The 14,856-nt window shown below is 29.5% G+C and overlaps 1 protein-coding gene across 1 annotated transcript in view; it reads left to right on the forward strand.

Annotated features, from left to right (window-relative positions):
• The window catches only part of LOC129981114 (cytochrome P450 3A8-like), a 43,459-nt gene that overhangs the window by 17,682 nt on the left and 10,921 nt on the right, over window positions 1–14,856 (forward strand). The window contains exons 7-10 of the mRNA XM_056091791.1: window positions 1,076–1,221; window positions 6,725–6,837; window positions 10,129–10,291; window positions 13,803–13,966. Of these exons, the coding sequence (XP_055947766.1) occupies window positions 1,076–1,221; window positions 6,725–6,837; window positions 10,129–10,291; window positions 13,803–13,966 (586 nt within the window). The remainder of the gene's footprint in view (window positions 1–1,075; window positions 1,222–6,724; window positions 6,838–10,128; window positions 10,292–13,802; window positions 13,967–14,856) is intronic.

Genomic DNA, 14,856 nt, shown 5'->3' on the forward strand with positions numbered 1-14,856 from the left:
AACATTTTGAGTTATTGTATTCACAGAAAAACGAACATATTGCCATCGCTCTAGAAATGTGTTTTTCAGGCTGAGGGAAGTGAGAAATACGAAGGTTCATAAAATCTCGAAATTGAATTTTTTTTTTTTTTTTTTTTTTTTTTTGCAATAAAAATACATTTTCTCTGTAAGTAAAGCGAAGGTAAAAAAAAAGAACTATATTTGCCTAAAAGATATATAAATCGGAAAATAAAATATTGTTAACATGGAGAAAAATCATTAAGCTAAACCCAAGATTCTTTTTGTTTTATTAAAATAAAAAGGATCATTTTTTTTTCATATACCTAATAGAAATATACTTATTTACTTCACGCATTACAAATGAAAATTTTGAAAAAAATAGGATTATTAACATCTTACATATGTTTCAATATGTGGTTAATTATGAAAATGTATTTTATGTAAAGTTGGCTGATTCACCAACTAAGTGCATTTTTCAAGATTACAAGATTGAAAAGGTAGAAAAATATATTTATTCATAAAATAGGCCAAACAAGAAAATAAGCATGAAAAATAAAAGTTAATTAATACTAGGATGCTGCAGAACAATGCATTTGATAGAGGCAAATGTTAAGGTATTGTTTGTATAAACAAATAAACAAGATCCTGAAATTCATTACTTGTGTAATTCTCAATTCTATTATATTTAAAACGGATTCGATAAAGAATCTCGCTCTTTCACAAGTAACATAATTTATTTCTATATCGGACTGAATATATATATGCACAACACTCTCACGCATCACAAACTAGAATACAGACGATGACACAATTGCCAGAATAAATTAACAAATTCTTGAAGAACATTAAATAAAAGTTTAAAAGCAAACGATTTATAATTTAAATCAGGAATAACTTATTTGAACTCGCAATTTATTCAATTGATTGTGAAATAATAAAAGTTCTTAACAGTTAATCATAAAATAATTAAAGTTTTTCTTTAATTTTGAAAAGGCGAGTATTTTAAATATTATTTATTTAAATATTATTTTTTATTGTTTTTACATGTGATAAAAATGTTTTATTATCCTTACAGATTTTATGATGCTTTCATGATGGATGTCATTCTTAGTTCGGCTTTTTCCACAAAAATTGATTCCCACAATGATCCGAATAATACTTTTGTTCAACATTCAAAACAAATCACAACCAGTAACTGGAATATTTCAATAATTATTTACAGTAAGTTTAATTCTATTTTATAACTACTTGGTTTTTTTTTATATATATTTTTTGTTAACATTCGAACAGCACAGTTCGATTAATTTATGAATTGAATGCAATGAAAAGAAATTGGCTTTCAAAGTAATTACAAGAGTAACAAAAAATAAATAAATTGAAAATATGATTTCATTTTATTTATGGAATATAAATTTAAACTATATTTTCATTAATTAAATATATTTCATTAATTAAATATATCTATTAAATATATAATATATTTTCATTAATTAGTTCGATTAATAAAAATATGCATTATTTCCATTTAGTTTTTATTAATAAAATATAAGGTTATTTATATAATTGAAAATTATATAATTAAAAATAAAATTAATAATATATTTTTTGATAAGCAGAATATGATTTTTTTAATCGAAAATATGGCTTTAAAACAAAATCGTAAAAAAATTATAGAAAGTTGATCAGAAGAAGTTTTGGTTATATTCGGTATACAGGATGACCATAAACTAACTTTCGATGGTTAGGGGCATCTGCAATTAAGGGTAAAGTTAATTTGGAACTAAGCCAAAACTTATATGCAGGTTTTAAAAGGTATTAGATTTTAAGAAATGTACTGAAAATCGCTGATGCAATGACTTTTAAACAGGAGAGTTCCGCATATAAAAAGTTATTCTGCGATGACCAGAGGATCTCAATAAAAGATTATTTTCTGTGAATTCCAAATGCCACTCATTTCTGTATGAACATTTTTTTGTCATTTGAACATTAGAGAAATTTTGCATAATCCATCTTTTGTACATTCATTCTAATTATTGATTCGCTTTGATCGAAACATCACTTAAGTCTTTATATACAGTGGCTCAAACAATTCAGAGTGCACCTTACTTTTATTTGATAAATCCGACTTTCAATATAAACAACGCATTATAGGGAAGTGCAAACATGTTTTTATTTTTACACATAACAAATGGTTTAATTTAGAGTAAAAATAAAGAAAAAATCAACAAAAAAACTTCTAAACTGAAAAGTTTCAGAAGCCTTTTAAATAAACATACGCAGAATTTTGTCTCAAAAAATTGAGAATACACCAATGAAATTCTTGTAATATCTCGCATAGAAAGAATGTGTCAGTATTTAGTTTGCATGTCTTTTGGCTTTTATAATGGCCTCTAAACGTCGTGGTACCGATTCAACCCATTTTTGGTGGTATCTGAAGATAGTTTACCCCATTCTTCTTGCGACACTTGTTTTAAATGGATTTTGTTTCTAATTTTGAGTTTTTGGATCATTGCTTCGAGTGTAGCCCACAGATATTCAATAGTATTGATGTCAGGATACTGTGGTGGTGTGTATAATTACTGTTTACAATGAAAAAGACACCATATTGTGACGTTACGCGCATTCTGTTTGGGGTCGTAGTTCTACTGGAAAATAAAATTTCCATCTAAACCCAAATTTTTAGCACTTTAATTTAAATTACTGTGAAGTATATCCAAGTAACCATATCGTTTATAATGCCATCTATAAAAATTAAATTTCCTACCCCGGATGAAGCCATGCAACCTCAAATCATGACGGAGTCACCATAGTGTTTAGTTGTAGGACGTAAATTTTTTGGATTCAAAGCAGTATTAGGCTTTCTCCATACCGTACGATGGCTGTCACTGGCAAAAATTTTGAGTTTTCTCTCATTTCTAAATATAGCTTTCTTCCAAGGGTTATTGGTCTTCAATTGATGAGTTTTTGCAAACTTCAAACGCTTTTTCTGAATTTGCAAGCTGGTGAAAGGTTTTTCTCTAACAATGCGACTTTTATATCCAGCTTGTCTAATGGCATTTCGCACATTTCAGCACTTCCGTCCATCATTTGAAAAGTTTCTGCAACAAGTTGAATGAACCATATGGTCGCGGCAATCTAAAGGAACGTGTTAAAAATTTGGGTTTAGATGGAAATTCCATTTTCCAGCAGGACAACGACCCCAAAAACACAGCACATAACGTCAAAACATGGTGTCTTTTTCACTGTAAACAGAAATTACACACACCACCACAGTACCCCGACATCAATGCCATTGAATATTCGTGGGTCATACAAGAAAAAGTGGTTCAAAAACACAAAATTAGAAACAAAACCCATTTAAAACAAGCGTTGCAAGAAGAATGGGGTAAAATATCTTCAGATACCAGCAAAAATGGTCGAATCGGTACCATGACGTTTAGAGGCCATTATAAGAGTCAAAAGACTTGAAACTTAATAGTGGCACTTTGGTGTATTCTCAATTTTTTGAGACAAAATTCTGCGTATGTTTATTTAGAATTCTTCTGAAACTTTTCAATTTAGAAGTTTTTGGTTGATTTTTTCTTTATTTTTATTCTAAATTAAACCATTTGTTATATGTAAAAATAAAAACATGTTTGCACTTCCCGGTAATGTGTTTTTTGTATTGAAAGTCGGATTTATCAAATAAAAGTAAGGTGTACTCTCAATTTTTTGAGTCACTGTAGGTGACTTTTGTCGCAAAGTTTTTTTTTTTTAAGGCAATTCTTTTCTCATGCTTTCCTTTATCTGTACAAGAAATTTTATTTCTTCCCATTTATTAGTTTTAGTTGTAGCTATTTGCCCACAGGAAGTTATTTTATGTTCACTTTATGCATGTTTTTAATTCCCTTTCCCACTTTATTTTACTTTATGAATATTATTAAATTTTAATTTTCTTTTTCGTGATTTTGCTTTGATTTCTTTATTTTATTGTTCTCAGCTTTCATGCATTTAAGTTTTTATTTGGCTTCAATGTTGCTGATTTAAAGAATATCTGTTTTTCAATATATGAAAAAGTATACTTAATTTTTTTTTAAAAAATTATTCTTTATTATTTTTATTTTCTTTATTGATGTGTTTAATAATTCATTATTATCAATATCGTGGAATCTTTCATTCAGTTTTCTTAGATTTGATATCAAGTCATACCTTTTCTTATGATAGCAAAATTTGATTAAAACTTTTAGATTAATTGATAATTTTGTTCTGAAATAATATTATTATAAATATTGTATAATATAGCTAATAATTTTGTACTGTCATGGAAAAGGTCAAAATTTTAAAACATCTAAAACTGACAGAAAAATTGATTATGAAATTCCATCCTTATAACCTGATTATATTGGAGATATAATAGTAAAATCTGTTTACTACTTTAGCGGAAGCAATTCACAGTGCAAGTTTTCTTTTCCATCCCATTAAATATCATATATGACTTTCTGAATGCGTATGTTCTGTACTTGAGTTATTAATTTTTACTTATCCATGACTTATTCCGAACATTATTCGAAAAGATAGACTGTTTCATTATCTAACTATAAGCTATCCATGTCTTTGGAGTTTGATTTGTGAAAAAAAATGTTCAGACTAATACAGACAAATATGATGTATATACTATTCCAAGTATATATCTAGATGATAAGATTTTCCATAACCAATGATAATAGAGCTTTGTGCATGCAGTTAATACAAAGTGGATCTCCCACCCCCCTTCCTTTTCACTCACACACACAAAAAAGAAATGATTCCAATGTAAAACAAGTTTGGTTACATTTGGTTTAACATATTTCTTATACTAGAATCCTACGTTATTTTATGGCCACTTTGCATATTAAGCTATTTGAAAAATATGCATTATTATTCATTTTTTTTTAAATATAAAGAAAAATAATTTAAAAGCTATACAAAAAAGTACCTTTATGCATTGAATTGTACACAGATGAGTTCCATTAAATCGACTTCATTTTAATCAATACGTGTCAAAACATTTTATTCAGTCAGCGAAATTAGCGCCTCAACATTTTTTTCGATAACTGCAATGCCTTCGAAATTAGGGCATGAAAAGTGATTTTCACGCTCTAATATTGACTGTTTCTAACATCGACAATTTATGCTGTCAGATAATAATTTAAATGTAAAGGAATCTGCCTTTACCTTTCAGCTTGTCGAGAGGAATTTTTTTTTTTATTGCGAATTAAACAAGGCAGTTAAATATTGAAAATGTGTTTTGTGCTTCCATCAGACTTGAAAATGAAGTAAGCACTTACTTTATTTTAATAAATGATAAGCCATAAAACAGAGAAAAGCGCCCTCTTCAAGAAAGCAGTTACATGTTTGATTTAACAGTCGCTAGTGTCTTGTTTCGTATCATAACAAGAAGAATTTAAAAAATAAAAAAGCAATGTTGCTGACTCTGATGGATCTGAAGGTTTCAGCCATACCAAGATAGTTTTCGAGCAGTTTATTATGTTTTTATTCCAGTAAGATCTATGAAAAGGTCGGTAAAAGAAATTCATTTTTAATAGTTGCATAAATCTTTTCAAATATTAACACTTTCTGTTAGCACTATAGAAAAGTTTCTGTAAATCATATTCTTAATTAAAAGATAAAAGTGAAGATGTACTATTTCGGAGTTTTTTTAGGCTTTTGGTTCCATTTCTCTACATCGTAATTAGATAAAAACAGAATGGAATCGTCCTCATTGTTTAATTCATCAGAAAATGTGGAAACGAAGTTAAGAGTCCATATGCTTATCATGACCAGGGGGAATCCGATTAACTTAACTGATCAGGAGACAGAAAATACTAAAACAAGCAAGAAATAAACTAAATAAGTTCAATGAAATGTATCCGAATGAGACAGAGGATACATGAAGGTGCAAAAATAACATACCAAAAACAGTATTTAAAATATGAAATATAAGCTCAGTTTCAGAATAACTACTTTACCATTTAGTGTGATGCATGATTCGTAATGGCTTCAAATGGATTTCATATACAGTCGTTTCGCCATTTTTTTCTCCTTTCATCGATTATTAAGTAACGATCGATTATTAAATGTAAGTTCAATTTCACTGTAACTAATTTACTATTTGCTGTAATGCAGAATTTACAATGATGGCAAATGGATTTCTTATACAATCGTGTCGCAATTTCTTTCCTTGTCATCGATTATTTCAAGTATAAGGTGCATGTCTGTCCTGTCAACGTTCGTAAACGATTGCATGTTCTATGTAAACAATTGGGATTATTATAACATTAGACCAGAATAAGGGGGAAATTTGTCAACTTGTTTGTTAGATAATTTTTCATTATAAACGATTCTTGAAGTTAAGCACGAATTTAAACGAGCCTCAATTCATGAACCTTTCAGTTAAGTTTCTTTTTTGGTTTTAGTTCTATTTAGATATATTAATGTTTCATTTGAAAATAATATTAGGACTATTTTGGAATGAATCTCATAATTTTGAACCCCGTCCTATTTCTGAATACAACATTGATCAAATATCTTTAAAACGCCAAAATCAAGGTTGATATTCACTAATATATATTTTTAATAACAATTTTGTTTCTTTTTTTGTCTTGATTTTATGTTTTTAAACTATTTTTTATCTCTTACCAGTTGTTTACCCTTAAGTTTCTACTTATAATTCTTTTTCTCATTGATACGAATATTTTCTCAACAGTTTTATTTCCTTTTCTACGGAAATTTTTCATTTTCTACCATGCCAAGAAAGTTACTGATTTTTACAAAGATGCCGTGCTTCGAATCATTGCAGAGAGAAAAAGAACAGGGCAGGTAATTTTCTTTTTGAAAATATATAAATGAATGTTTGAATGTTTTATTAAGATTAAATTTAATTGCTATTTTTATGTTTGATATATTTGTAAACCTTGTTTTCCTTATAAAGAATTTCTATTTAGTCGTAAGATGTGACTTTTTGGCTTTCTCATATTCGAAGAGAAACTGTCGCAAACAACTTTGAGATTATGATAAACATTTTAGACTTCCCTGGTCCTGAAAAAACATTTTTAGTATTGTATCTGCCTGTCTGCCTAATAATTAAAAAATTCAACAAAATGGAAAAGTGCAACATGGTGCGTAGTTTGTCCAATCGCTCGTGTACATATAAACATAGTTCTCAAATGCAACTGATTAAATAGATGAAATTTGGCATACAGTTTGGACCCAAGCCATTAGAAGATTGATTGTCGATTGGTCTATTTATTCATTCTTGTACAACGGCTGTGACTAAAAAAATGTAGCAATTTATTAACGAAATTTAGTAAGTTGCCTCGATAATAAAATTGAAGATTCATCAAATTTCACTCACTTTCGACTTATCGGAAAAAGATCCAAATTGCCTCCTAGGACCTTTGTTTATTGTATTACTAAGATTAACAGAGAAATGGGTCTAATTGTTTCATAGAAAATCTAGGAGAATGAAATAAAGGATCTCAAAAGAATAATTTAAAACTCTTTGCTCTTCTTGAGCTCCTTTTGCACGGGCTTGCTAATATGTTCTTTTACAAGTATTAATTCGCATAATTATGATTAGCTTACATACAAAAAATTAAGAAAGAAAACATTTTAAATGAAATGCTTTAAATTTAAAAATAATTAAATGAGAGCATCTTACCTGAAACAATGTAGGACATAGTTATACAATAGAGCAAATTATTTTTGGAGTTTCTATGGTCCTTTAAATTTATTTTGTTTTACTGAAAATCCCGGGAAATTACTTGCTTTATCCTCAGATTTTTTAAAGTTCCCGAAAATTAAGCAAAATGTGTGCATCCATTATTTCCTGAGGAAGAAAGAAGAAAACGATTTGTGATTTAGTTTTGCATTGTTATTTCCAAAAACGAAAAAAAATAACCTGTGATATGGAAACGTTACCTTGCAATTCTTTTTTATGCCTGTATGTACAGGGTGGTTATAATTAAACTTCCCCTATAAACAGCATCATACAACGCAAACAAGTGAACGGATTGCAACGAAATTTGGTATATGGACTATACACGAGATGCGCTCACGGATTTCGAGAAAAAATAGTTCTAAAATTCCATCAGAGGAGAACTTTTTTATTTAAAAAAAGCATTAAATTTAACACATTAAACGACCAAAACGGAACGCCCAAACAATATTAACAATCCAGAACAAGAATTATGAGTAATAAAATGAAAAACGGGGAAAAGGTAGAAACTCCATAACCTCCATGTGCGAATCCTCACAATTGATCAGTTACGATCTGCAGTTAAACACACCGTCCATCGACTTGAAATTTTGCTGGCGAATGAGGGTGGTCACATGGAAAAGTTTTCCCTACGTCGTCTTGGACACGATTAACAACTGATCTCTTGTGCAATTTCGTCCTAATCTTCCGCAAACTGAACTGATTTTTCTCCTCTCTCTCTCTAACAGCGTACTGTTATTTTTTTTTTTTTTCCTTTCATTTACTTAATTTACTTATGACAAGGTGATCAGAAACTAATCAATAAATTTTAATATTGTTTATGTATTCCGTTTTGATCGTTTATTGTGTTAAATTTAATTATTTTCCGGAAAAGGCGCCCTCTGGTGGACATTTTTGAACCCCTTTTTTTCCTAAATTCCGTGAGCGCATCTCATGTATAGTCTATATACCAAATTTCGTTGCAATCCGTTCATCCATTTGCGTTATAGGATGCTCTTTTATAGGGGAAATTTAATTTTAACCACTCTGTAGTTTGGAGAAAAGAAGACCAAGCAGAATTACCATCACAATTTCCAAGGTGCATTTAACATATTTTATACATGAGTTAATAAAAGTTAGCCATTCATTGTATCTTTATCGTGTGTTGTTGCAGAAATAAAAGTGTTTTTGCAAAAAAGACTCTTGCAACTAAATTCCTAAGCATTTGGAGAAAGATTTTCATTTTACTATGCTTTGGACCAACAATACGTTCTTTCTTAATTCCATTTAACATTGCTGTATTACTGTGTTTTATTAAAATACCTGGCATATCTAAATGCATAGGTTTTAATGTTTGACGAAATATTTAACAAATCTTTGCAAATGAAAAAATCAATTTACATATTCAGTTTTTAAATTTAAAAAAAAAGCGAAATCCTGTAATAAATATGTATGTCATTCCACTGCCGAAGGTATATTACGAGAATTTTTACAGAAAAATTAGATTAGCTTGGAATAGGAAGAATTTGGAATCGAAAAGGAGTGGAAAGATTTCGTTTATCTTGATCTATGATCCATCAGTAAAATAAATGTTTTTTGACCTGTTGAATCATGATGCATAAAAAGAATTTTCAACAATGTTAACAAATTCTCGCAACAGTTCTTGTAAATTTAACGAAATAGTATCCAGATGAGGTATTGAATTGTTTTTATCTAGTTGTGTGTGGCGTATCTTTGAATAAATACTCAAAGATTAACTAACAAAAAGGAAAAATTATCTAAAATTTTAAAAGCTATCTTAAGACCTATCTCACATCACTGGCGGTAATGTTCTTCAAAGAGGTGATAGGAAAACTGACCTACAGACTTTTAGTAAATAATTCATTTTGTTCCCTACTCTTGTTTTCTTATGGTCCAATGGTCCATTGAAGATTAAAACAGAAAAAAAAAACTCACTTTAAAGATCATAGCATGTGTAAATGGCATACGTGGTGTAATATTTTTCACAACCTCTAGTCTTAATTATTTTATGAAAATGAAATAAATATAATAATATTTTATTTTCCTCTTATTATTTATATTTACATTTTTTTTTTCAAAAATTGCACAAGGGTCATTATTTCCCTATTACATTTCTTATCAATACATCGTTAACACAAAGATTAAGTTTGAGATACAGATCATTTACATTTTACTGTCTGGCTGCAAACTCTTTATATTTTCCATTTATGATAGCTTTCTTTAATAAAATGGCAGATTTAACCGTCTTAAATCTTTGAGAATTTAATTAAAAATATAATAAATCATTAATTTTGCAATGTATCAATTATTTTTTCAATATTTAATCTGTAATTTGATTAATTAAGTGAAGCTCTGGAAGTTCTACTATGAAATTATTCGTTTATTCTGAATAGGTACGCCATGATTTCCTTGAATTAATGATGGAAACAGTTCGGAACAGTGAAGAAACGGATGAGAAATTCTCGAGCACTGACAAAGAAGATCAAAATGGCATCACATCAGATAATAATTATCAGATATCTAGTCATCATATTTCCAAAAGCATTCCTGCTAAAAGTGAGTTTTTATTTCAATTTGTTTACGTGTTTCGTTTCATGCATGGTTAAGAAAAATTTCGTGAAAGGTTTGAATAGAAAGAAAGAATATGAAGACAAAAAAACGTTAATTAAAAAAAATCGTTGATTAAATCACTATCCTTTAGAAGGTGCATTGAGGTACAGAAATTATCTAATATATTAATAAATATCTCTATGCTTCTGCTCCTATTTTATTACAAGAAACACTACAACAGACATATGTACATGCATACTGATACCAATAATTCTTTTGGCACCAGTTCTTACCCATTTCTCTTACAGTGATTTCCCCGAATTATCAAAATATGGCTGCAGAAAATTCTATAAATAATAATTCCATTCTTATGAGTCCAAATCAAAAGCAAAAAAACAGTTATAATGTTACCAACTGAAGTATATTATTTGATTTTACTACCAGATATTAACGTAAATGGATTTTTCATTAAATAGTTTCCCACGGTTTATTAAATGCTTGAACAGGAATTAATTAGGACATTAGATTAGTTATGACATTTTATAGCCTTATCATTAAAGTCGGAGCAATTGTAATTTATTGAATGACATAATGATTTCAACCAAAAGTACAGAAACAATAATTGAAAAGGAAAATACAGTAAGTGATAAAACAAAACAAAAAAAACTTTCCTTGTCAAATTATTGTAAATCCTATATTCTTTACCTTGGAAAATTATGTATATATCCAACACTCTGTAAATAATTCAAATATTTGTTGATATTTGTCATCAATGACATAAGGTATGTGCATACCTTCGGAGACTTTTTTTTTAAATATTTAAATTTTTAATAAACAAAAGATGTTTTTATTTAAAATAGGGCATAAAACTTTAAATTTAAATGTAATTTGTTTGAAATTATTATTAATTTTTGAAATATTGGTCATTTTTAGTCAAATTTTAGCGAAAAATTGCACTTACGGTAAACTTTCTGCTATAAATTCTAATGAATATATTTCAATAATTTTTATACACTAAATAAATAACACCCTTATCTGTGTTATAAACTAAAAGATTTGCAAAATTTGGAAAAGTTTTTGAACTATTTGAAATTTTGTGTCAAAACTCAATTTTTTTTTTAAAAAAAAGACTCATGTTTTTTTTTACAAAAAAGCAATAAAATGAAAAAAAATGAATATGGAGATTAGATTTTAGTTCATAAGACAGATAAAATATATTTAAACATTTTCGAAAAATTTCAAATCAATATCTTAAAAAGATGGGTTTTGCTGATGTTTAGCGTAAAGCAAAATATTGAAAAACACAGTTTTTCAGAAAACACATTTAAATATTTTAATGCACCATAAAAAAATTTTTACTCCTTTTTTATTCTTAAAATTCACCATATTTGTAGGTCAAACCCTCTTCGTTTTTAATTAATTTTGATTATTTTTTTAGCTTTCAGCTTTTTTCTGGTCAATTCATTGGAGGGCAATGATTGACGTCTCGATTTCTTAATGTGCTCATCATCGATTCCCACATAGATTTTTAAAGTCAGAGGATTAATTGGAATGTCCAATTGTTTAAAAATAGGTAATAGTCCTATATATCCAGAATTAAACAATACGGCTGCTACATATGCACCTAAAAACAAAGTTTCTTGTCCCACAAAATGATCTTTAGGTAATATTGACCACAAGATGCTGTTGAAACTTTCATTATTGTTCTGTGTCATACCATGCAAGCATTTTTTTAATAACTCTCTATTACAGAGTTCTAAATATGTTGATTTTACCACTTTCATGACAGAATTTGGAAGACCTGGTGATTTTTCTGAATATTCTGATCCGTTGCTCATAGCTTGCTGATATCGACAACAGCTGTCACTCCCTTCTGGACACTGCCTATGTATTAAGTTTCTACTGCTAGAACAGCAGTCAAAGAAAGCAGCTATAACAGCATATTGCATTTTTTCAATATCTCCAACAATACTGCGGATATCAATTCCATAGTAATTTTGAAGTTTATCGATAAATTTATCAGTTAATTTTCCTTTTCCACCGAGTCCTTTGGTCTTCATTTTTAATTTCCTAAGTTGTGACACTACTCTTTTTTGAACGTGCCCTATACATTCAAGTTTTGTTATTGTATCGTTTCCATAGACATCCTTTACGTTCAGAAATGCCTTAGAGTCACCATCCCCAAAATATTCGGTGTATTGTAACTCTCGTTTCAATACTGATCTTTCAAAAATTCTGTAAGCCCCAACAGCTTCCATATTTCCTGATAACTCCTTGTATAAAAAGAATTATGCTAAAATTTTGAACAAATCTATTGAAAACAAGAAAAACGGTTTGAATTACGAGTGTAAATAAGTTACAAACGATAATAGTATTGTCGTTCAATTACTGAAACTTGAATTTAAAAAAATTGCTGCCAAATTTAAAAAAATAACTAAAAAATGAAAAAAGAGACGTTTATTTATATTTTTAAAAAAGATTATGGCATTTATATCGATTAAAAATTACAAAATAGACGCGTAGATGTATTGTTCGCATTTTTGTATCCCTTTAAACTTCCACTTCCGGTTGCAAAAAATCAACTTCCGGTTTATTAATTAGGCTGTAACTTTGCTTCTTATTAACGTGAGAACAAAAATGAAACAGTTCTGGAATCGCAAATGTATGGGCTATAAAATGGGCACATAATAAAAAAGTCGATAATTTTCACGAAAACGCTTATTTTAGGGTAGGCACATACCATAAATCCTGCAATATGTGCGAGTCTGACTTGGAAAACGTTGTAAGTATTAATATGTTCAGCGAGAGTTTTGCTGGCACTCCCAGGAAAAAAAAATTAGAGAATCCCTCATTAGTATCTACTCACATATTCACATTCAAAGTATTTGAAGGACGTAGTTAAATGCTATCATGATTAGAATAAAGATGGGGTGTATAAAAATTGGACATGGTGAAAACAAAATAAATAACATTAATCTGAAAATTGGCTTTAAAATTAATCTATTTTTCGCTTTTTTACAATCTGGAATTTGTTGCTTTTTCCAATTATAATTTCCTATTCATAAAACTAAATATTTCGTCAAAAACAACATAATCTAAAATTTATTAGCAAATTTACTGAATTTTTAAAAAAAAATTATTTAAGGAAGAATTATCTTAACATTTATTAATTCATTAAGAAATCTCAACTACTGAAAGATATTAATTGCTTGACTGTTCAAATTTCTCTGTATCTTAACAGATTACTCTTTCTATAGTAACAATTCACCAAAGAGCTCACAGGACACATAGAAATTGAGGACATTTAGGTTTTATATCCAATAATAAAGTCGATAGTTTTTTTTTTATTTACATGATGGGAAAATATGATTATTTGATATGCAAGTCAAACCTGATGTAAGCCAACTACTTTATCGATTTATAAGAAAAAACAGAAGCAATAAATTATAAGAGAAAGCATTTAAAAAAATCACGTTTTATTTTCTATTAATATTTCTCTTTCTTAAACTCTTTCTAGAATTGTCTGAGGAAGAATTAGTGGCTCAATGTATGACCTTCTTCGTTGCTGGATACCCAACATCAACATCTACTCTTTCATACACTTCCTATTTGCTAGCTCTGCACCCTGAAATACAGGAAAAACTACGCCAAGAAGTTGATAAAACTCTTTTAGAAAATGAAGTAATTTCTTTTCTCAATTCTTTAGATGTGTGGAATAGATATAAATATACTTTTTTACAATACAATATTCAGTAGTTGGAGTACTTAATAAAAATCAAGAACAGTTTGTATTATCTTAATATCGTTGTGGCTATATATACAAGGGGTGTTCAAATGGAAAGGTACGAAACGACACTGTGGGTATAAATGATGATTTCATTCAAAGTGTACACCATAGGCCTGAGAACAACGATCCCATTGATTAACGAGCCGAAGGATTCCTTATTCCCAGAATTATGTGGCCGTGACGAGACCCAGTCCTTCACAGTGTCCTTGAATTCGCCGTCCGAGTTGAAACGCTTCCCTTTCAGATATTTTTTCAGGGGACCAAACACATGAAAATCGCACAGCGATATGTCCGTGCCGTAGGGAGGATGGTCGAGCTGCTCCCACTTGAACTTGGCCAGTTCCACGTGTATGACACTAGAGACGAGTGGACGCGCTTTATCATGGAGCAGAACCACACCCTCTGTGAGTAGCCCCGATCTTCTGTTTTTGATGGACCTGCGTAGTCTTCGGAGGTCTCACAGTACACATCCAAGTTAATGGTTCTTCTGTGCTCGAGGAATTCAACAAGTAGCGAACCTTGGACGGCGAACTCAAGGATGCTGTGAAGGACTGGATCTCGTCACGGCTACAGGAATTCTGGGAACAAGGAATCCTTCGGCTCGTTAATCAATGGGATCGTTGTGCTCAGGCCTATGGTGTATACTTTGAATAAAGTCTTCATTTATATCCATAGTGTCATTTTGTACCTTTCCATTTGAACACCCCTTGTATAAATATGTGTGTTCCACTTCTGCTCTTAATCCTCCCAGTCCCAAGTTTTAAAATAAGAAAAATGTTCTATT

The sequence above is a fragment of the Argiope bruennichi genome, chromosome 8 (assembly GCF_947563725.1).
Source record: "Argiope bruennichi chromosome 8, qqArgBrue1.1, whole genome shotgun sequence".
Lineage (NCBI taxonomy): Eukaryota > Metazoa > Arthropoda > Arachnida > Araneae > Araneidae > Argiope > Argiope bruennichi.